Raw genomic sequence first — 22,151 nt, forward strand, 5'->3', positions numbered from 1 at the left:
ACGTTCTTTGTGCTAGGTCATCATATGCTGACATTTCACATTGGACACTAGTTTCAGGGATCTGAGCTCCTTTCCTATTTAAGCATGACAAGCTATCCCTATTACTGAACTACTGCTCTCCCACTGTGGTCTATTCCCTCTGCACTAGCCCTATCAATGGTGGGGCAGGGAGAGTGAAAAGCAAGTACTCCAGGAGTAGAAAGACTCTTTATCTGTTGGTTTCTATTTTTTTCCTTTTGTTTTCTGTTAGTGAACAGCTCCTTTTCCCTCTTCTCAGATCACACTTTTTAATTCTGGACTAAATTCCTGCTCCTTATCCCATCCCCCAAAGTTCTTCACATTAAGTCCTCTTTGCATTATTCATTGCTGAAACCCCTGCAGAACTCTCTATGTGAGCCAGGTAGGAAGTTGTTCTGCTTTCCACTGGGGCAGACAATTCATCCTGCCATGGGTGCTGGCACATCACTTTTGGTGTAGCATGGTTTATTCTCACCTGCTACAAGAACAAGCAGGTCACAGAGCTGGCTTAGCCAGTGGGAGAGGAAGTGCCATGTCAGATGAAACCATGGAGCCACCAAATATGCAATCTCTGTGACACTGCTGAACAGCACTTTTGAACATCTTCAAGGGAGATCTGGGGCTCAGTTTTCCCATAGCCCCATTCTACTTGGATTCACATGGGCCCATATCCAACATGTTCATTCACATTGTGTCGTAGTGGGGGTGCCTTGCTGGTGACTAGGCTTGGGCAGTGGGTGACAGGGAAGCAGGGGAGAAGGAGCTAGGGAGGGGGCTGGGATTGTAGGGCCCAGCCACCCCACATCTCAAGGGGAGAGCCACTGAGGCCTCTTAGCCCCAGTTCCTGTAACCAGATGACATCTGTACTGTATCCTGGAGAAGCAATAAACTCCCTCTATTCTACTGGCTGGTGGAGTCTGTTCTTGCCATTACGGGGGTGCAGGAGACGGGAAAACTCCAACGCGCCATCACACACATGCCCCACCCCTTTGCCAAGGAGGCAGAGGTAGGTGATGTAGGAATTGTCTCTACCAGCTTTACACCAGTGAGGGGTTCTCCATGCGAGGGGACATTCTCTCTTGTGACCTCTGGCTGGAATCTGTCCACTTTGTGCTGCCTCGGCAGTGTGATGTGAACATATCGCATTAGAGAACATGGGCCTGGACTTTTCCAGCAGTGTAAATTAGGAAAAAGGACTTCCTTACAGAGATCACTCACCTTCTGGACAACATGGCCTAGCACCTGTAGTGCCAATGTCCTCTGCTGAATGATCTGACTGCGGCACAAGTGGAAAAGCTCTTGGAGGGAGTAACCAGCCCTCTAAACAGATCGGGAGGGGAAAAAAGAGACTTAAAACAGGACCTTTAAAGTACTTACAAAATATTACACAGTACAATTAGTACACAGGATTGAACTGCACTGCAAAGGAGTTGTGGGTGTTACTTTATGCAAATGACAGCTTCTACCTCAGGCTACCTCTACACTGCAGGAATTTGTTGGCAGAGGCAATGCAAATGAAGTGCTCATTAGTATTTCTCGGGCTCTCATTTGTATAGTCTCTTCCGATCCTTTTTGCAGAAGAGGTTTTTGCACAAAAAAAGCAGTGTAGATGGGCCCATTTTGCACAAAAAAAAAAAAAACCTTTTTGTGCAAGATCCGGTATACCTCCTTTTTTGAATCATCTACATATTGAATCATCTACCATCATTAGAATATCCAGACACAAAGAATCTTAGAATTAAACACAGAAATCACAATAAAGTGTACTGTTCTCTTTGCATTTTCACTTCGTTCTGGTATTTCCCTTACTTCTGCTTCTTCTCCATGATGGTGTAGACCCAGATGAGTAGGTAAATCAGCATCCGGGGGAATCAATTCTCCTTTCAAACTAAATCGTGCTTGCATTCCCTATTTTAAAAAAAGAAGTGATATTACTGCCTTTTACTTCACTCATGCAATTTTATATCTCACTTCAATACAGTTTCTAGCTCTTAACTCACAAAATCCTAAATTCTCTAGAACTTACCTTAATTGCCCTGATTTCTTAACTTCCAGAGCTATTCCCCCACATACTCCAGTTGCCAAACTTCAAAATTCCCAGATTTCTCAGCCATTAGAGCAGGCCTGGGCAAAATACAGCCCTCAGGCCAAATCTGGCCCACCAAGCCACCAGATCCGGCATATGGACCTAGCAGGGAGCCCTAAGTAGATTCCACTGCTTGCCCCGCATACCACGCAGAAAAGCAGCCACCCAGAAAAGCATTTCTGGTTCAAAGCTATAATCTCAGAGAGGGGAGGGGGAGGCTTCAGGCGCTGCTCCCGACTCCCAGCACAATCCCATTGGCTGGTTTCTGGCCAGAAACTGGCCAATGGGAGCTGCCTATTTGAATAACAGGCAGCACATGAGCACCACATCCCCCTCCCCGCTTAGTTATTCACACAAGCACATGGCCCTGCAGCCTGTGCAGACAGGGAGGCTGGCTGTCTGGCAAACATTTTAAGCTCTACAAGCATTCATCATACCCCACTCCACATACCCAAACCCTCTGCGCCCCTTCCTGCATCCATATCTAGCACCTCAATTCCCTGCCCCAGATCATAATCCCTTCCTACCCTAGGTCACAACCCCAACTCCTGCAACCCAGTCCCCTCCCCCAGGTCACAACCCCCTCCTGCCCTAGGTCACATTCCAAAACACTGCACCCCAATCCCGTGCCCCAAGTCACAACTGTCTCCCAGACCCCACTCTCCCTCCTGCACTCCAATCCCTCACCCCAAGCTCCCTTCTGCACCCAACATCCATCCCAGACCCTGCATCTCCTCCATTAATATCATGGAAGAGTGTGACCCTTCACCACTTTCCAAAATCTTGGAGTGGGCCTCCATCAAAAATTATTGCACACCCCTGCACTAGAGACTAAGTTCCCATCTCAATCCCTGGTCCCCTTTAATTCCAGATCAACTCTGCATAATACTGTGACAAAAGCTAGGATGAACACAATAACTGGATTTTTATCACACCCTAAGAGGACAGAGATGGAGCAATGTCATTATTGGCATGATTTATAGTTTGAAGAGAAGGCTCATTTTCAAGCAATATCAGACTTTGAAGACTTACTCAACATGAACCAGATGCCCCACATACCCAAAAAAATGACATAATCAGTTTCTACTTTCTACACCTTTTTGGTTCTCCTCTGCCTTGGGTGGGGCAGATCCTTTGTCCATTCCAGCTTTTCCAATTCCACACTGTCCATGTGGATCCATTCTTTCTGGGGCTTGATTGGAAGGTCAACTTCTTTGAGGAGGGAGAGAAAGCATCAGAGGTATTATCTTTCCTGGGCATAGAGGGAGACAGCCAAATATTTGGCTTTGAGACTATTTTGTATGCAGTTTTCATATAAAGTAACAAATAAGCTATCTTGAAATTGACTCATAACTGGTGCATAAACATCAAAGATTTACTGCCATTTTAATCTTTCATAAGCTCTAAGAGAGGAAGTAAACAGCACTGTAATGAAATTCAGAGATGATGCTAATTTGGGAGGAGCTGAACACCAGACAGTACACAAAGATTAGAAACACGGACAGAAAAAAATATTAGATTCAAGTTTGAGAAATGTAAACTAACAACATTTGAGAGAGAATAACCAGGAAAAAAGGTAGAAAACCAGGAAGCAGTGATGCAGAAAGAAACAAATGAAAATGGACAATAAATTATTAGCCTGCAGTGAACTATGGTAACAAGAATGTCAGTGCAATATTGAACTGCCTAGATACATCATGTTATAGGACAGAAAGATAATAGTCCCTCACTACACAGATCTGATGCATCCACACCTGCAATGTTGTACTCAGTTCTGGCTACCTAACAAGAAGCTGAAGTGATTTACTTCTGAGAAAAGAGTAAGAGGGCTTGTGACAAGGTGCCAACTCCACAAAGGCCTTGAGTGAGTTAATGTGAGCCTGAGACCAATTACATTACCTGGCTACTCATGGAGGGAGAGCTAAGCTTAACATACGCCTCGCCATAAAGAGGTGTTTCTGCCTGCAGCAGCGAACACCCTTCACAGTGCTAGCTACATAGAGAGAGCTTGGCTGAACCATGACTCAGTGGAGAAGCATCACAACAGCTGACAAGTATCTGAAAGTTGTAAACACCATAGAGGAAGAACAATTATTTAGCATAATAAACAAAGCTGTAAACTAGAATAAATTGAGAGGAAGGAAATTTAGGCTCAACATACTGGAAAACTCTGAGAGAGAGAGGTTAGGCTGCAAATTGCTTTCCAAAGGGAAGAGGTGCTTTGGACACGTAACTGGAGTCAACTAAACACTAGCAAAGGTAAAATAAAAACCTGGGCCATACTGGCTTGAGGATGGATGAGCTACCTACCAGTCTCTTCCATCTCCAGATTCCACCCGAGAAACCACACAAACTTTAGCTCAAGGCAGCCTAGACAAGGACTGGTTGCTGAGACCACTGAAGAGCAGCAGCCTTGTTACTGATTGAACAAAACAAGAGAAGGACCTACCAACCGTTTAAATTGCTGCTGCTAACCCTGTGCACTGAAGCGCTCTTACAAGAAAAAAAGAATACGTGGAAATCCTTTTCCCTGATCATCCCTTCCCGAAGCCTAAACTCTTCCTGGCTCATGTCCCCAGTTAGATTTTTAATCTTTATAAAAGGCCCCCATCATTTCTGACACAGCCACAGACTCATAACTAATGTAGGTTTGAATCAGGCAAGGAACCCCACCTCAGCCAAAAAACTATTCCACAAAGCTTCAGCCAAAGGCCCAGGGTACATTAGGGATGTTAAATTGCATTTAATCAGCTAATCAAGCAGTTCATGGATTTTCCATCGACTATTCAATTAGCTGATAAGGGGGAAACTGCAGAGCCACAGCGGGCTTAGCTCCCAGCCCCACAAACTAAACCCACTGTGGCTCTGCCTGGTGGCTCCTAATACATTTAAAAGGAAGAGGCGCAGAGTCAGGAACCGAGCACGAGCTGGGAATCAGCTGTCCTGGCTCATGCCCAGTCCCAGACACTGTGCCTCTGCTTTTTACATATATTAAGTACCTGGTAGCTCTTAATACATTTAAAAAGCAGAGGTGCAGCTTCTAGGACCAGGCGTGAGCAAGGACAACAAATTCCTGGCTCGGTCCCCCCGCGGAGACAGTGCTGGGGGGGCAACAGACTTTTCAGCTGACTCTCCCAGCACCAGCTCCTGCTCCCACTTCCCCTTGTTGCCTCTCTCTGATAGAGGCCGCAAGATGTGGGAAGGGGAAGCAACTAGTCGCTTACATCCCTAGTACACATTAATGAAAACAGTCTCAGAGGCGTAGCTATTTTAGTCTGTAACTTTAAAAATGAGTAGCCCTGTGGCACCTGAAAGACTAACAAAAATATAGATAGAAAGTATCATGAGCTTTTGTGAGCAAAACCCACTTCTTCAGATGAGCCTCTCCCTTTTTTCTCCATCTAAGTTCATCTGAAAAAGTGGGTTTTGCCCACAAAAGCTCATGATGCTATCTATATTTTTGTTAGTCTCCAAGGTGCCACAGGACTACTCAATATTAATGAAAAAAACGTATCTGAAATCTACAGTGGCAGCATGTGTGTGGGTGGAAAAAAAACCAAAAACTGAAATCTATTGACATTCTAATTCAAAAAGTTGTTTTTCCCTTCTCCATATACTAAATATTTTGAAGAGTTTGTTTGTGGGTTTATTTGTGGGAAATAAAGTCATACTTTGCGATAACCCACAGATACCTAATTTTGCATAAACAATTCTGCCACTCAGATTAGTGGAATTTACTACTTTTTACGTGGGAATATACTGGGTGAAAGGTTTAAGTATTTATTTTTGGTTTTGATCAGGAAAAAGTCATGACTATTATGATTAGAGTTTATAAATATTTGCTAACAAAATTAAACATGAGTTGCCCATTTAGCTGTCATTTTAGCGCAAAGAAAATTTTTAGTGTTACAAATCACAAAATAATTCATTCAATTAGTTACAGAAAGAGTAATGGAAACTATACGAGTTTCTGATTCAAATTTACTATGTATGGTAATTATTCAATAAAATGAATAATGCTTGAAGTGGAAGTCCTACAAATTTAAAACTGCTAGTTAATCACTAAATGGAAAGGGGTAATTTAATCATGCCATGAATAGGACTATTAATGTTACTGATGGCTCTTGCATTACAGTCTTGTCAACAAAAAAAGACCAATACATATTCCAAGGCATCAGCAGATTGTTCATTTACTGAGAAATACCTTTACAGAAACACAAGCTGGTAGCCTAAACACAACATTGTATTTCTGAACTTCCATTACTTTAAGGGTTATAAACCCAATCTTTTTTTTTTCCTCTCTCCCCTCCCCTCCTCCTCCCCTCCACGTGTAGGGGCTTTTTTCCTCTAATGAGATAGCCACTGGATAAAGGACTTGGTACCTTATTTACCAGAAATTGAAGCCTTTTATTCTCATTAAGAACGAAGTTTCTACTACTGAAAGGATGTCTCCCATAGTGCTGGTGAACTGGGCTGCCCTTTCTCCTGCAGTTACCATTTCTGCAAGTTTACTCATGATGAATATACTCCTTGACATCAGCAGTGCCAGCTTCCCAATGTTAAGTGCTAATGTAAAATTAATATTATGTTTCCTGCCAGACACAGTGCACTGCATGCGTATCCTTAGGCAGTTGGAAATGCCTCACTGATTTTTAGAATTCTTTCTTTCTATAAATTGTTCTTCTGCTTCTCTTCTCCGCGAAATATGAAGTCTCCCATAGAAAATCCTCTTTTCCCATACCAACGCAGGCTTCTGTGGGAAGCAAAAGGACCTTCCCCAAGCAACATATTATTCTCAAAAGCTCCAATGCAGCCCTGCCCAAATTTTAAGAGACTACTTCTTCTAAGCAACTCATTTGTCAATGTTCCTGGGTCGGAGTGGGGCAAGGGAGTGTCTCTAAAGTGTAGCTAGCACACTGCATTGTTCTGGAACTGAAATACTAAAAATAACCTTTTTATTAAGGCTAAGAGAGAGAAAGAATCAGAGGGGGAAAAAACTGGGATTGAAGAAAATGCCTCATCCGACAATACAAACGAAAACAGCTCTCCTTCTCCTCCTCGCACACAAACTTCTCTCTCTTCAAGGAAATGGTAAACACAGTCATTATCTTTCAAAAACACACTGCTGAAATCCAGGAGCAATTCAAAGATCTCATTAGGCAGCCTCCACTGTAACCCAGAGAAGACATCAGAAGAGAAGATGAAGAGACGGAGACAGAAAAGAAACAATCTGAAATTGGGGAGAGGTACACCAGCGAGGGAGAGATGTAAACAACAAATACACGGGTGGGGAGGGAAAAAGAGAGAAATGGGCAACAGGATGGAGAAAAGGAAAAAGCACAAACAACACAACAGGGAGGAAACTGGGACTGGTAACAGAAACTTAAGGGAGAAGCAATCCTGTTCTGAGTGAATTCAGTGCTGACATAACGGTCCTGGAAGACAGAGGTTCTCTTGTCATCAAGAGGACAGGGACAGCCCATGGAGTGGCAGCTCTGGCTTCCCAACAGCGCCATCCTATGGTACCCCAACAGGGACCTAAAGCAAGAGGGTGTTTCTGTTTCCATGTCCATTCTCTCCTTGGCCTCTCTGCAGAAACTGGAAATAAGGGGACAATCAGCATCAGTTGCATTGGTACTTTGGTGAGGACCACTAGCAACTCAGCAGTGAGACCCATCGATTCATTTAACTTTAAAAAAGGGAAACCGGAATAGGCATGTCTAGGACACAGACTGATGAGCTCAGCAAATCTGAGCTGCACTGTGGCTCTCTGCTGGGAACAGGACTCTGCTTTGAAAGAGACCAGATTCAGTGGGCACTTATTCTGCGCTGGCAGCAACGTAGCTCCCAATATCTCATCTTCCTTCCAGCTTGGAATGCCACAGCCACTGTTATGGATGTTGGATAGAAATTGGCCTCCTTTTGGAAAAGCAGAAAGGGTAGAAACTTATTCCTGCCCCCAGTTCCCTTGTCTCCCTTCTATGGGGTTTGGAGAGAAAAGGAGACATGCCTACCCCCTATTCTGAGAGAGGAAGAAAACTGAACCTTGACGGGTAGCCCTCATCTCCATGGACAGGAGAAAAATTAGAAAACTTTGGGGATAGGGTGGGGAGAAAGAGATGTTTGCTAGTAGCACATTGGGTTTGGGAGAATAAGATTCAAGGGAGCACTATTGGGTGCCCCTGAAACACTGCTCAGAGGGAAACCAGAAACAATAGTTGATTACTTGACAACAAAAACATCTGCTCAGCCAAGGCAGGAGACACCTCATTGGAAACTCAAGGGGCTGAAGGGATTGTTGCTGACTTGGCAAGCAACTGCCAATTCCCCAGCAACCCCCCATACACACTTTTCCTCTTCTCTGTCTGAACATCAAAGACCAGCCCTGGTAAACAAAGATACAGGAAACACCAGGGAGACGTTAGTAGGATCACCTGTGAAAGTTTCACCCTGTAAACACAATTCCACAGCGCAACTGCTCCCTCACCGCTTTGTACTACTCTTCTACCCGCAGAATGGTGGGATGCCCTGATCACAGCCACCTCCACATGAACACAAAACAGGCATTCTCTGAAAACCCATCTCAGCTATTCTCAGATCCAAGCCAGACTGTAATATCATGGAAAGTCAGATAAGAAAAGACCAAGCAGGTCACCCAACATGACCAAGACTATTTACTGCAGAATTTCCACTAACATTGTGCCCTATAGGAAGGGGCAGCACCTCCCACAAGAGCTGAACTCTTGACAGCAAAAGCGCAGCCCAAGGGCTATAAATACATGTCTGGTGGGTGTGCGGATTCATTGCGATTCAATAATGGTTACAGACAGCCCCAGGGCATGCTGCAAATGAATCAGCAGCAAAGGACATCAGTCAATCCCAGAGAAAGCAGCTATTTGCAAAGTGACAGTGCCATTTAAAAGAAAGCTATTCCAGCAGCAGCTGCCTCTCCATGTCTTTTTGCTTCACTCTGTCCTTTCCTTTCCCTGCTCAGAAGATCAATGAGGCTCACTTCTGAAGTTGTAAAGATTAATGGGTTCTCCCCATTTACAAGGCACAGTGTATAAAATAGCATCCTTACAATGCACAGAGCTCAAATTAAAATAAGTGTTGCTGTTCTGCTTCGACCCAAATTTTGATTTATTTCAAATCTTCTGACTGAAGGCTAATTTGGTATTTAACAAAGTGCTGCAGACTTCAGCACTGAAATGATTCAGAAAACAGGCAATCTTGCCACAGAATTAGGCCTATAATGCCACCAAGTATGGGTTTTGTTACCTGCAATTTCCATTCTTTTATCTTCTTCAGTCTTCACAGACACTTCTACACCTGAGCCCTCTACAGAGAAATCCTCCAGAGTTTCCTTTGCACCATGCTGGGATTCAGATCCAGGTTCTGGATCTCCGGGTTTCGTTCTGCTCTCGTGACCTTCGTCAACACCACGTCGTGACTTTAAGAAAGCAACTAAGGTGGGATCTGAAAGAAGTGACAAATAGAATAGTGAAACCGAGTCATTAGAATGCTTCTTGGTCCAGCTCCAACTATTTCCTTTTTAGGCTTTTTTACTCCAGTCCAAAAATGTTCTTGATGATCATCTTTTCCTGTGCCAAGTACAGGCAGTCCCCAGGTTACGTACAAGATAGGGACTATAGGTTTGTTCTTAAGTTGAATTTGTATGTAAGTCGGAATTGGCTCCAGATTCAGCTGCTGCCACTGAAACTGACCAGGGGCTGACTACAGGAAGCCGGAGGCAGAGTTGCTCTGCCCCCAGCTCCCTGGAATCAGCCTGATCAGTTTCAACAGCTGCTGAATCTGGAGCCTGGGACAGAACAGCTGGGGCGCTGCCCTGTAGGTTCCCACAGGACCAACCCGGCAGAACCCCAGCTGCTCTACCCGTGGCGTCCCGCAACAAAAGCCTGGTCTGCTGGGGGGGGGGGGGCGCACTAGCTGCGCCCCCTAACCCCCAGCAGACCAGGTAGACCCGTGCGGCTTTGCTCCTGTCTCCCTGGGGTGCTGGGGGGAGTCCCCCCCCAGCACACCAGGGAGACCCGAGCAAAGCCGCACAGGCGGAGGGACGCCGCCGCCCGTGTGGCTTTACTCCTTTGCCCAGGCGGCGGCTTTGCTCGGGTGTCCCTGGTCTGCTGGGGGAGTCCAGTGGCTTTGCTGGACCCCCACAGCAGACCAGGGAGACCGGGAGAAGCTTTTCTCGCCCTGGAGAACACGGGTGGCGACCCGCCGCCCGTGAGCTCCGGGGCGAGAAAAGCCCTGTTCGTAAGTGCGGATCCGACATAAGTCAGATCTGCGTAAGTCAGGGACTGCCTGTAATGCATCTTTTTTAAGGCACTCACCGCGTTAGGTCCTCTTGTTCATGTATGAGGGGGACAATGGGTTGTTAAAAATGACAGGAAGCACCAATCTGATATATACCTTTCAAAACATGAAAAAAGACCCTAAATTCTATTTATTCTGCCAGTTTGAAAATATAAACAAAGTAATTTTCCCTTGTATTGCAACAGAGGCACGTACACATCACACTATTCCTCATGAAGAAAACTTTGCTTTCAGATCCACCTAGTGATCTGAGTTCTGACATTCTGCTTTTCCTATATATGGATTTCTCATTGACACCAATCTCAGTTCCACCTGACTACGAAGCACAGAGCCTATTAAGAAGAATTATTCACATTTTATTGAACCACACCAAAGTTTCAGTTCAAGTTCTAGGTACAAGTTCAGGGGAAGGTTTTTTGTTTGTTTGTTTGTTTCGTTTTTTAAATCTGAACTGGTATCCCGAGAATCATAGGAATGAAAAGGATCTTGAGGACTCATCTTGTCCCATCCCCCACGGTTATGAGCAGCGGTCTCCAACCTTTTTAACCACAAGATCACTTTTTCAATTTAAGTGCAATGTAAGATCTACCTCAAACCCAAATACCCTTGCCCCACTTCCTTCCTGCCCCTTCATTGAGGCCCTGGCCCTGCCTCACCCTTCTCACTCCATCCTCCTTCCTCTGCCATCCTCACTCACTCACACCAGGCTGGAGTAGAGAGTTAGGGTGCAGGCTCTGTTCTTGGGCCAAGGAGTTTGGAGTGTGCGATGGGCTGTGGGCTTAGCCCAGGGTGGGAGACTGGTGTCCAGGAGAGGTTTCAGGGTGCAAGCACTGGGAAAGAGTTTGGGTGCAGGGGGACTCATGTCTGGAGCAGGAGACTGGGTGTAGGAGGTGGTTTAGGACTAGGACAGGGGTTCAGGAAGCAGGCTCTGCCAGGGCACTGTTTAACTGAGATGGCTTCTGAATGGTGGAGCAGTGGAGTTAAGGCAGGCTTACTCCTACCCTGGCCCTGCGCCACTGCTGAAAGCAGCCAGTATGTACAGCAATGGCTCCACTGAGCCCGCAGTGTTTACTGGCCACAGTTCCCCATTATTGATCAATGGGAGTTGCAGGAGTGGTGTCTGCAGGTGAGGACAGCATGCGGACACCCCCTGCTCTGCCTTCTTCAGGGGCTGCAGGGATATGCCAGCCATGTCCAGGAACAGATATTACTACAGAGATACTACTCCAGCCACGTCAGGTTAGGCATTTGAGAACTCATTATTCAAAGAATTAAATTTAAGCACAAGAGATAAATGAAAATTATGAAGTGCACAGACCAGTCAAAAACCAAAAATAACACACTTTGCAATCAGTACAAGAAATAACAACCAATCCCCACATACGTGTTGGGTCAGGAGATGAGAGTGAAGGTCAGTGCGTGTTTGTGAGAATGACACGCACACACACTCTATGTGAGTGACAGAGATTTGCACTGCCAAACTCCCTCCAACCCCTTCTCTCTGTGTGGAAATAAGGTACAGAAATGGGGGTAGCAGGGACACCTTGACATCAGTGCCCCTTCTCTACTGCCTCCGCCACCCTGCACAGCAAGCAGAAGGCTCCTGGGAACCAGTTTCAAGGCAGAGGACAGGAGCAGCATGACAGTGGGTGGAGGGGCAACTGAAAAACCAGTAGCTTCCTGACTGGTTTGGCCAGGATCACCTGTCAGAGGCTCCAAGATCTACTGGCAGATCCTGATCTACTGGTTGGTGATCACTGCCTTAACGCATTTCAAAAAGCATTAAGCATACTTGGTGGGTTGTTATTTCTTGTACTGCTTGCAAAGTGTGTTATTTTTGGGGTTTGACTCATTTTTTTCAGGAGTATGGGTTCTTTCGAAAAAGGGTTGGGTTTGTTTTTTGTTTTTAAAGAACCCCGTCTAGACTGCAGTTTCACATTTGAAAAACCCTTTTTCGAAACAGCGATTGGACACGAATATGCAAATGAGGCATGGGATATTTAAATCACTGCTTCATTTGCACTTTCGATCAGGCTCATTTACACTCCTCTTTTGACAGAGGAATGTAGTCTAGATGAGCCCCAAGTCTTATGCCTAACACACTGGTGGAGAATTCCACAGAACAGAAACAAAGGTTTCTTTTTATACAGTCTTGTTAGAAGCAAAAGATAAACACTAATTTCATCTCAGGGGCTTGGGACAATGCTACTCTCTGAATTAAGGATGTCCCCATGATTCTGACTGCAGCTGCTTTACTCTATCCCTTTGTGGTCTATCCAGTATGCTCTGCATCTCTTCCATCCTGAAATAGACAATAAGATGTTAGTGTGCAGGATACCAATATTCATACCTAGCTGAACCAGCAGCCTCCTCTGTTCCTGTAGGATCTCCTCCTGGGTCATGGAGTGCAGCTTCTGTAGGTTCTCCTTGTGGATAGCCAGAGCTTCCTGCTCACTCTCCAAGCTCCCAAGACCCTCTCCAGTTATGATACGAGGTTGCAGAGTGCTCATATCACCACCAGATTTGCCTAGAAGACCCAGCAAGAGAAGAAATTAGTGAGTCAAGTGTCTCACTGGAAGGATAGTACATTTTATCTGCACCTAATAGTATCCCTAATATTGTAAACTGGAAATCTTGCGGGCACTGGACCTTTCTTCAAGCAGTTTAAATAATATACTTTTGTAATAGCAATCATGTTTTGTACTGGCTCCACAGCAGCTAAAATCCTTGCATGCTGAGCACTTGGCAAGGGGAGAGATGAACAGGAGCTAAGTAAGGGTGAACAGCCTACCAGAAGAAACCCAAGGCTTCCCATCAACACAAGTGAGCATCTGAGAGTCACCAGCCATTTTACACTGGGTTGTTCCTCTGTGTCTAATCTCGCGGAATAGGTAGTTTCCCAACAGCGGCAGAGCCGTGTCACTTTTTTTAATGCCCCATGTTGTGAGGTTAATTGAGTGAAGGATCTTGAGAGGTACTGCTTTTACTCCTCAGAGGCCATAGATGAAGCTGTCTGGGACAAGGAAAGGTCTGAAGGTGCCAATGCCAGAGATTAGCAGGCCACATGACTTTGTAACTGCTGGATGTGGTGATGCCTCACCTCCCCGCCTCCCGTTAACAACAACAAAGCGGAGCCACAGTTTTGTCTTATAGTATCACAGGGATGGAAGACACAGCACACAACTTCTACTTGGGAGACAGGATCCCCATTACAAGAGTCCCAGCTATCTTGGTCATGGACAAGCCACAGCCACATTTTGGAAAACACAGCTCACTGACTGAAAAGCTGGAGAAGCTTCATAAGTGATCATCCAGAGGGGGAAAAAGCTGAATAAAAACTAAGCCACAATGACCCTTTGGGAGAACCAAGTGAGGGGGGGAAAAAGGGGGGAAGGGAGAGCTCAGTGCTTATGTACCAGCTTGGGCCCCAGAACTGGAGTTCAATTCTCTGCTCCACCTGTGGGACCTTGGGCAAGTCAACCTCTCCTTTCCTCAGCTACCCATTTGTAACATGGGGATAATAGCACTTGCTCACTCCACAGGACTGTGTGGGAATACAGACATTAAAGATTGTGAGGCAGATCAGAGACCACATTAGTGGTGGCCTCTCACATATGACAGTTAAGACAGACAGGCTCCAGGACTCACCAGCCTTAGAGCTGTGGAGTGGCTCCTTCTCTGCTGATCCAGGGGAACAGATGGCACCTGGAACTGCGGCTCTTCTGTGTGTATGCCCAGTCTCAACAGCAGGTGGAGCTGTCACAGACTGTTCAGCTGCTCTCTTAGCAGCTATCTTCCGTGCAAAGATACTTTTTCCTCCAGATTCCATCTTGACATGTAGGAAGATAAATTCCCACATCAACACTAATTCTCCAGATCCCCCACCATACACATATCACAGACAGCTGTGTATACACCGTACAAGCAGAGGGGTTGGAACAGCACATTTATAAGGGAAATAAATACCAGTGCCTGCCCTCACTCCTGGACATGCTTGATGTTTTTCTACTGTATTGTTTGAAGAACAAAGGAGACGAACAATTGCCACTATCGTTTGCTGATGAGAAACAACTGGGCTTTATTACAGCTGAATTGTGGCAAATCAGAAAGACGATAAATATCAATGAGCACACCAGCTCATGCTCTCTGGTTAATCTGAAACCCTGTTTATCTGAATGCTTTGCATTTCTGAGGATAAGTGGGGGGTTGTACTGTAATCTCCACATGTTTGGAACAGGCTTCTTACAAGATTATTGGACTATAACGGGGTGAGAAGATTTACATAGTAATAAATGGACGAGTGATGCTAAAATAACTTTAGCTAAATTAATGCGCTATTTGTGCTAAGGAAGCAAGTCTCTGAATTCCCATCAATCTATAGGGAATCCATGTATACGAAGGAAGTAGGAATCCTGTACTTGTCATACCCAATGATGGGAGAAGAGTGTTTAAAAAAATAAGAGTATGAAAATAAAACTCTAAGAAGCTGCTTCCATATGCTTACATATTTATAAGTAACAAACTTGGCAGTTTAATAGAAGCTACTCCTTTTTAATCATCTTTCCTCTGAAAAGCCATCTCTTCAGATGCACCAGCACATCCATCATGTGTCATCACCCCAGAAACTGGATGCTGCTCTAACTTAATTTTGTTTTCTTAGCTTGCACCTCCTGTTACTGCAAAACTAAGATGACAGAAGCATCTGCCTCCAATTCTAGCTTCTGTAGTAGATTTCAGACCAAACAAACTCAAACCTGAGAAAGCTGCACCAGACACCAATGCAAATGAATACACAAGAGGGCTTGTAAAGAAGTGCTACCCCTTGGGGAATGGATATAATCGTATTGTTAAAGTCTTTTATTCTTTATTAATAGAATATGGTGCATTCTCTGGTAAAAAAGGAAACTAGGGGGCTGCGCCCCCCCCACTCACTAACCCACCTCTTGGCTGGGGAGGGCCTAGGCTGCCCCAGTCCCAGCTCTTCCCCCCTGCCCCTGGCCTCCAGAGAGGCTACGACCCCAGCTTTTCTCTCCTCCCCACCCCCAGAGGCTGAGGCCAACCCAGCTCTCCCCGCACCCGGAGAGGCCAAGGCAGCCCCAGCCCTTCCTTTCTGCCCCCAGCTGGGGCCTGGGCAAAGCCAAGCAGGGCCCAGCTCTCTCCCTTAGGCCACCGAGGGGGGGGGAGGGGCATAAAGAGGGGTTAGGGTCTGGGCTGAGGCCTCACCATGCCAGGCCAGGCTCTTTCCTCTTCCCCCAACCCCAGCAGACTCAACTCTCCCCCCGCAGCCTTGCCAGGCCAGGCTCTCTCCCTGGCCACCGGGGTATTGGGTTGGGCCTAGTCAGAGGTCATACAGCTCCCCCTCCCTGCCCTGAGCAGGGGGTAGGGGCAGGGGAGGCCACATGGGTCACAGCTCCCGTGGCTCCCCAGAGCGGGAGGGGGGGGAAGCACATGGCTTAGAGAGGGGCTGTGAGACGCAGAGCGATACATGATGTCACTTTTTCATCCTGTAGTAATTTTAGATTAGAGATAGAGAGAGAGAAAGAATTGAACTCCCCCAGGCTTCCTAAGCAAACAAATCTGAAGGGACCTTTCTCTTTCTAGATTAGGGGAATTCAATCTTATTTAGTGATAGAAAACAAGGCAACTCCTGACTCTGATTTGGCAGGACAGCACTTTCTTGTGAGAAAGACAAAATTTAGTAGATACGTGAATTAGCTCCTGATCTCCAGTGCCTGCTTATAGTGCAGAGAAGTGCCAGTACTGTTGCCAGACATTCTGCTTTACAGTAAGAAAGCGGGAGAAGACTTAGGTGAAGGTGCATTTCTGACCTCATTTTTTATTTCAGACCGGTGAAATGCTCTGGGAAATGGATCTCCAGTGGGTATGGGCATGGTCACAGCTGCCGAGCTAGTGTCACGTTCCTGGAGAAAAGAGAAACAGAATAAACTAGACAAACTACTTCTTGCATGTGCACTCCAAGCTGATCATTCTTATCAAGGTGCTCCAGGATACTCCAGTGCCACAACCACGGATTCACCACATTCTAAGACAACAAGGGCTTCCTCACATCTGAGGCACTCCCTCCCCTCTCCTTAGTGCTCTATTCACAGCAACCTGACACTATACGACCACTTAAGCACATGGCATACAATGATTTTACTGAAGACTGCTGTGATATGTCGATCGTGACACTCCAATCTCTGTTCTGGATCCTCATCTTCAAAGTGGACAAAGGTATTTTTGAACTTGGCTTTCTTTGGGGGTGCTGGCATAAGGGCTGGAAGCACATCAGGAAAGTCTGAAAAGGCAAAAACAACAACAAAAGAAACTCAATGCGTATCCCATGAGACTGCATATGACACACACAACTTTCAGAGGCTTGCTAAGTCTTAGGGAATCTTGCTCAAGCATATTAAGGTACTATTATCTTGGCAAGAATGAAACATGATGAAACAGTAAGTTAACAATTCTCAACTTCTCAGGGAAACAGAGTGAACTTATGGGTTTTATTGCTGATTTACGTTCCCAGGGGATGTAAAAAGTTGTGTGCACAGGGAAAACCACAGAGTTCAAAATTGTTGGTTGCCAGGGAAAGCTATAAGTACAAGGACAATACACATTCAAGTGTCTTGTCTTAGCATTTAATAGAGAGGAAGCATTTGCAGTTAGAGCCCAGGCTGACAATTCCAGAGACTAAGCTTCTAGTCCCAACTATGCCTGTTACTTACTGTGGGACCTTGAACAAGTCAATACCTCAGTTTCTCCATCAGCAAAAGTGAAAACAATATTTCCCTACCACACCGACGGTTGTGAAGTTTTTAAGTCACTGATGTTATAAAAGCACCTTGAATGGTAATGATTAAAGGTACTATAGAACTGTTAACGGTTATCAGTGCGGTAGCAGACTGATGGATGTTAGATGAAGAAATGTAGAGCAAACTAAAACAGATGGTGGTCAGCAGAATTGAATGGAGAATTAAACAGAGGTACTGAGAAGACAGTCTAAATCAGGGGTGGGCAAACTACAGCTTGCGGGCTGCATCCAGCCTACCAGCTATTTTAATCCAGCCCTCAAGCTCCTGCTGGGAGCCATGTCAGGGGACTTGCCCTACTCTGCACCGCTCCCAGAAGCAGACAGCACGTCCTCCCTCTGGATCCTACCATAGGGACAGCAAGATGGCTCCATGAACTGTCCACTAAGGGTGTGAATGATTAACCAATTAACCAGCAAGTGTCACCCGTACCAGGTGATGCTTACTGGTTATGGTTAACCAGTAGGCTGGAGCAGCCCCCGCCCACCTGATTAACTGGGATTTTACATCCCTACTCTTCACCACTCAAGCGCCACCCCACAGTTCCCATTGCCTGGCCAATGAGAGCTGCAGGGATGGTCCCTGCAGACTGAGGGGCAGCATACAGAGCTGTCTGCCCCACTCCCATCCCCTGCATAAGAGCTGGAAGGGGGATATGCTACTGCTTTTGGGAGCTGCTTGAGACGGTAAGTGCTGTGTGGTGCCTGCACCCTTGACCTCTTCCTTCACTTGCCCCAGCCCAGAGCCCCTTCTCACATCCTCAACTCCTCATTTCTGGCCCCACCTTAAAACCCACATCTCACAACTAGAGTTCTCCCCCCTTCCACAACCTCCATTTGTGAGCATTCATGGCCCTCCATACAATTTTTATACCCTGATGTGGCCCTTGAGCCAAAAAGTTTGCCCACCACTAGCCAAAATGCAAAGTATAACAGCTGGTGCTATGCATGATGTAACTGAAGTAGCTACTACAAACACAAGTCCAAGCAAATGGATATTGCAGAGATATTTGGGGATGTATGATGCCACAGGCAGCACAGGATTGCACTTGAGACAGATGTGCATTGCAGAGAACTGATAGAGGATGTTGGAGGACAGGCACAAGAACATAAAAGGAGCACTTTAGTCTAGATAAGGGAGTAAGGGTGAAGAATGTCACAAGCAGGATACAAATGCAGGGAAAAAAACAGATGACTGTTGAGGGGAAGAAGGCAGAAGGCATAAAGCATATGAGTGCTGAGGTGGGTGTGATTACTCAAAGTTCAAGGGGGAAGATACCTATATTAATATAAAAAGACACCCCAAAGAAAGTTACCATCTAATATCACCACATCCCTGTCCCCATGCAGTGGGGGTGTCTCTTCTTCTCCACCGCCACCAGCTCCTCTCCTCTTATCCACTTTCTTCACAATCTTCACTGCTGGGGAAGCCTTTGCTGCCAGGAATTGGTTCTGAAAATGCAGCAGGTCTGCCTCAGATTCTCCAGGTTTTGGTCTTGACAACATCCTGCTTCCAGCTATGTATCACTCCCAGGGTACCTAGCACACACAGAGGTAACAAATTAGAGACTTGGAATAGCAGGAAGAAATCCCTGAACACTTCCTTTCGACACACAGCTCTCCCACCCTTACTGCAGTATCCCACCCACTCAAACCATAGTTCATTTGCACCACTAATATGAAGAATGGTTACCTTGTCTTCACTAGCAGTCAATGCGTCAGACAAGCAAACACTTGCTCTGCCAGACATTTGGGAGCAAAACACCATCCGTCCAACAAACACAGCCAGCCAACAGGCACTGCTCTTTTCAAGATTTTTTTAAAACAAACTTGGCTGCAGTCTTTAATTGTGTGAGGCTGATAATGTTTAGCCCAAAAAGGTATTGTGGGATCTATTTGATTTTCAGCACTAAAATAAGAGCAAGGTTACTCAGGTGAAAAACCAACATAAAATCCCCTCTTTGGAATCAACCAATGTACTCCATCCTTCTCTCAGAATCTTATCCTTCTGTCCACCTTTGGTGCAAGAGCTATTCCCACCGCAGCTCTGAAACAACTTTCCTACATCTTCCCGCCTCCTTCACATTCACTCAAATCTCATCTGAGAAGTGATTTCTACCTTGATTATTCCTCTTAATTTTGCCTTCTCACTATCTTTTGCCCTCCTAGAATGTAATGTTTGGGGAGAAGGATGCTGTAAGAAATAACTCATTTCTTTATTTACAATCTAAATGTTCTGTATTTGTAATATATGGATTACTTGTATTGAATCTTCTGGAAGGAAATAGCTGGAATTGGGGAGATACTTCGCCCCCTTAACACACCATTTATTTCAGTGGCATTAGACCAGGGATGGATCCAGCCATTCTTTCATTGTTCTTTATCCAAAGACCCATATAAATGCATTATGTGGGCAGGGGGCTAAAAATTCTATTTCGAAATAAGACAGGAAATTAGGAAAAAAAAGGTTTAGATCTAAAGAGTTATCTTTTCTTTATTAGGTGCCTAGTTCTAGAGGCGATGAAGACCCACAGATCCCATTACACTCATGGAGTATTAAAACTGGAATGTAGTTGAGTGCTCAGCACCTCTGACTCCTAGAGGAAGATTCAGGTGCCAAATTATAGACACCCATGTTGGAACATAATGGTATAATGCTTGTGACAGTTGCCAACTCAACAATCCTACAGTGGTGTACCCTATTTATGTCAAAAATGGGTATAGCATATGCAACAGCAGGGTGAACTTCCCTTCACTACCCTGACAGCAGAACCACTTCTACGAGCAAGAAGGAAATTCCTTGACGTCTCTGCTGAAACTGCCACCAAAGGTCCCACAAGTGGCTGCTGGTTGGTTTGAGGGGCGGGGTGGGGGTCAGGAATAAGGTTGCCCTATATTAGGCAATAGGGAGGTAAACAATGTATTGTGCTCTTTGTAAATATAAAAGAGCATAATTTTATATCACAAATCTGCATGTATTGATTCTGGATTGCTTTTAAAGGGAGAAGGCAGAATGCTGCCTGCCTTAGAATCTGGCTTCCTTCCAACAGCACTGCAACACCTGTGACTTATTTAGACATTTCTTCCTTCTGCAATTCACGACACAAGCACACTTGTCTGCAGTTTATTTATGGAATTTTGTGTCTCAGCAAGGGCTGCTATAATCTCATTTTGATTGATTTCCCCCCTACGATATGCATAAAGCAGTACCACATGATTTCAGAAACCCAGTGCTTGCGCTTTACCCTAATGGATGTCAAAGACCATCACAGCCTAAATTATGATGGCACTGAGTATCAGAAACAAACTGGCTCGAATCAAAATATGCTGCTGATGCCCCCCTCAAATAAATCCCTCACCAATTTCTCCATCCTTGCCCTGCCTTCAACACTTAAGATTTGCATATACCTACCTAGCTACTCTGTGCATTACTCACAGCATCTGAAAATAAATGGTAGTCACTTTAGAACAGTTTAGAAAGAAACTTCAGACACTATGAGGTGAAAGCTAGTCATAGAAGATATTTACTTGTCCCAGGAACATCCCTCACTTCCTCAAATTCATTCTCCTCACTATGGGTGTAGCTACCACCCATTTTGACGTGCTGATTTACAATACAACATTAGAGAGTTTACTGCGTGGATGGGAATTTAACATGGTTCTGGAACCAAGCTTAAGCCTTTAACACCCACTTTCCTGATGGCCATCCATTCTATAGCTAGGTCAAAGACAGACCTGTTGTAGCCAACTTCCCCATTTTAATGTGTTCCTAAGATCATATCTCCACTTGCAGGAAGATCGATACTGTGGCAATTTTCCACCATTCAATTTATCGGGTCTAGTAAAAACCCGTTAAATTGAATGCTCGAAGGTACCCCCATTGGTGCCAATGCTCCTACTCCTCGCAAGAAGTAAGCGAAGTCAATGGGAGCGTTCCTCCCATCGGCCTCCTGCTGTGAGGACTAGGAATATGAAAGGTTGATCAATAAGGGCTGGAGTAGCTCCCAGCCCCATAGAAGGCCCACAGCATAAAGAGGCAGCTCTTGTCCACAGGGACCCCAGGCCAGTTGCAGACAGGGGCTGTTCCAATGGGAGCTGGGAACCAGGAGCCACCAGCAGCCCCAGCTTCCACATAGGAGCTGGGAACTGGCAGAGCCAGACTCAGCCACAGCACAGAGGCTGGGAGCCAGCAGCCAGCCCCACTGCAGGGTTGAGGGCTGCTCTAGCTGGGCTGGAGTGGTCCCCAGCCTGGATCCCACTTCAGTTGGTTAACCAGTTCAATGTTAGGTTAACCTAATGTTTAACCAGTTAATTAACTAGGCTTTTACATCCCTAGGTCACTGTGCTGAAGCGCAGCTTAAGGTACATTGACTTCAGCTACGTTTTTTACTTAGCTCGAATTACGTATCTTAAACCAACCTTCCCCCATAGTGTGGGCCTAGCCTTAGTGTACATGAACCAGAAATGGTTTAAATACATTGGATGCTATCAGGTGGACAGAAGTTACTGACTAACATGCACAGGCTTATTTCCCACCCCCCAATACCTGTAATCTAGACAATGCACCAGACCTATGGGTGGGACTGCAGTACAATTTGGCTTGCCCAGCTGCCAGAAAGTAAGAACGCCCTACCCACAGATGTCAAAGAAAGCAGACCAGAACATTGCCACTAGTTGAGCTCTGAACCCAGTGCAACAGGGCCTTGAAGACTGGTCCCAATCAGCTTACAAATCAGGCCTCCACCTGTACTATATATAATCTTAACCCAGTTATGTACCACACTTAAGAATGTCTCTATGTAACATTTTTTATAATGATGTTTGGTAAAAGACCCACCAGCATTATAAATAGAAGGTAATGGTCTATAACCATCCTGCAGACCAGTGTTTTAGACTAGATAGGAG

The 22,151-nt window shown here is 45.5% G+C and overlaps 1 protein-coding gene across 4 annotated transcripts in view; it reads right to left on the reverse strand.

Annotated features, from left to right (window-relative positions):
* Window positions 1-22,151, reverse strand: part of RPAP1 (RNA polymerase II associated protein 1) — a 44,780-nt gene that overhangs the window by 19,227 nt on the left and 3,402 nt on the right. For 2 of the 4 annotated variants that reach the window (XM_075927158.1, XM_006128697.4), the window contains exons 2-10: window positions 18,563-18,785; window positions 16,585-16,733; window positions 16,264-16,356; window positions 14,084-14,264; window positions 12,786-12,962; window positions 9,383-9,580; window positions 3,201-3,316; window positions 1,828-1,926; window positions 1,237-1,338 (exon numbers count right to left, since the gene is read on the reverse strand). In XM_075927158.1, coding sequence (XP_075783273.1) covers window positions 1,237-1,338; window positions 1,828-1,926; window positions 3,201-3,316; window positions 9,383-9,580; window positions 12,786-12,962; window positions 14,084-14,264; window positions 16,264-16,356; window positions 16,585-16,733; window positions 18,563-18,752 — 1,305 coding nt within the window. In that variant the 5' untranslated portion in view covers window positions 18,753-18,785. Of the gene's footprint in view, window positions 1-1,236; window positions 1,339-1,827; window positions 1,927-3,200; window positions 3,317-9,382; window positions 9,581-12,785; window positions 12,963-14,083; window positions 14,265-16,263; window positions 16,357-16,584; window positions 16,734-18,562; window positions 18,786-20,658; window positions 20,688-22,151 lie in introns of those variants that run through there. The other 2 variants (XM_075927157.1, XM_075927160.1) reach the window with 2 other exon arrangements.

Source organism: Pelodiscus sinensis, chromosome 4 (genome assembly GCF_049634645.1).
Source record: "Pelodiscus sinensis isolate JC-2024 chromosome 4, ASM4963464v1, whole genome shotgun sequence".
In the NCBI taxonomy this organism is placed as follows: domain Eukaryota; kingdom Metazoa; phylum Chordata; order Testudines; family Trionychidae; genus Pelodiscus; species Pelodiscus sinensis.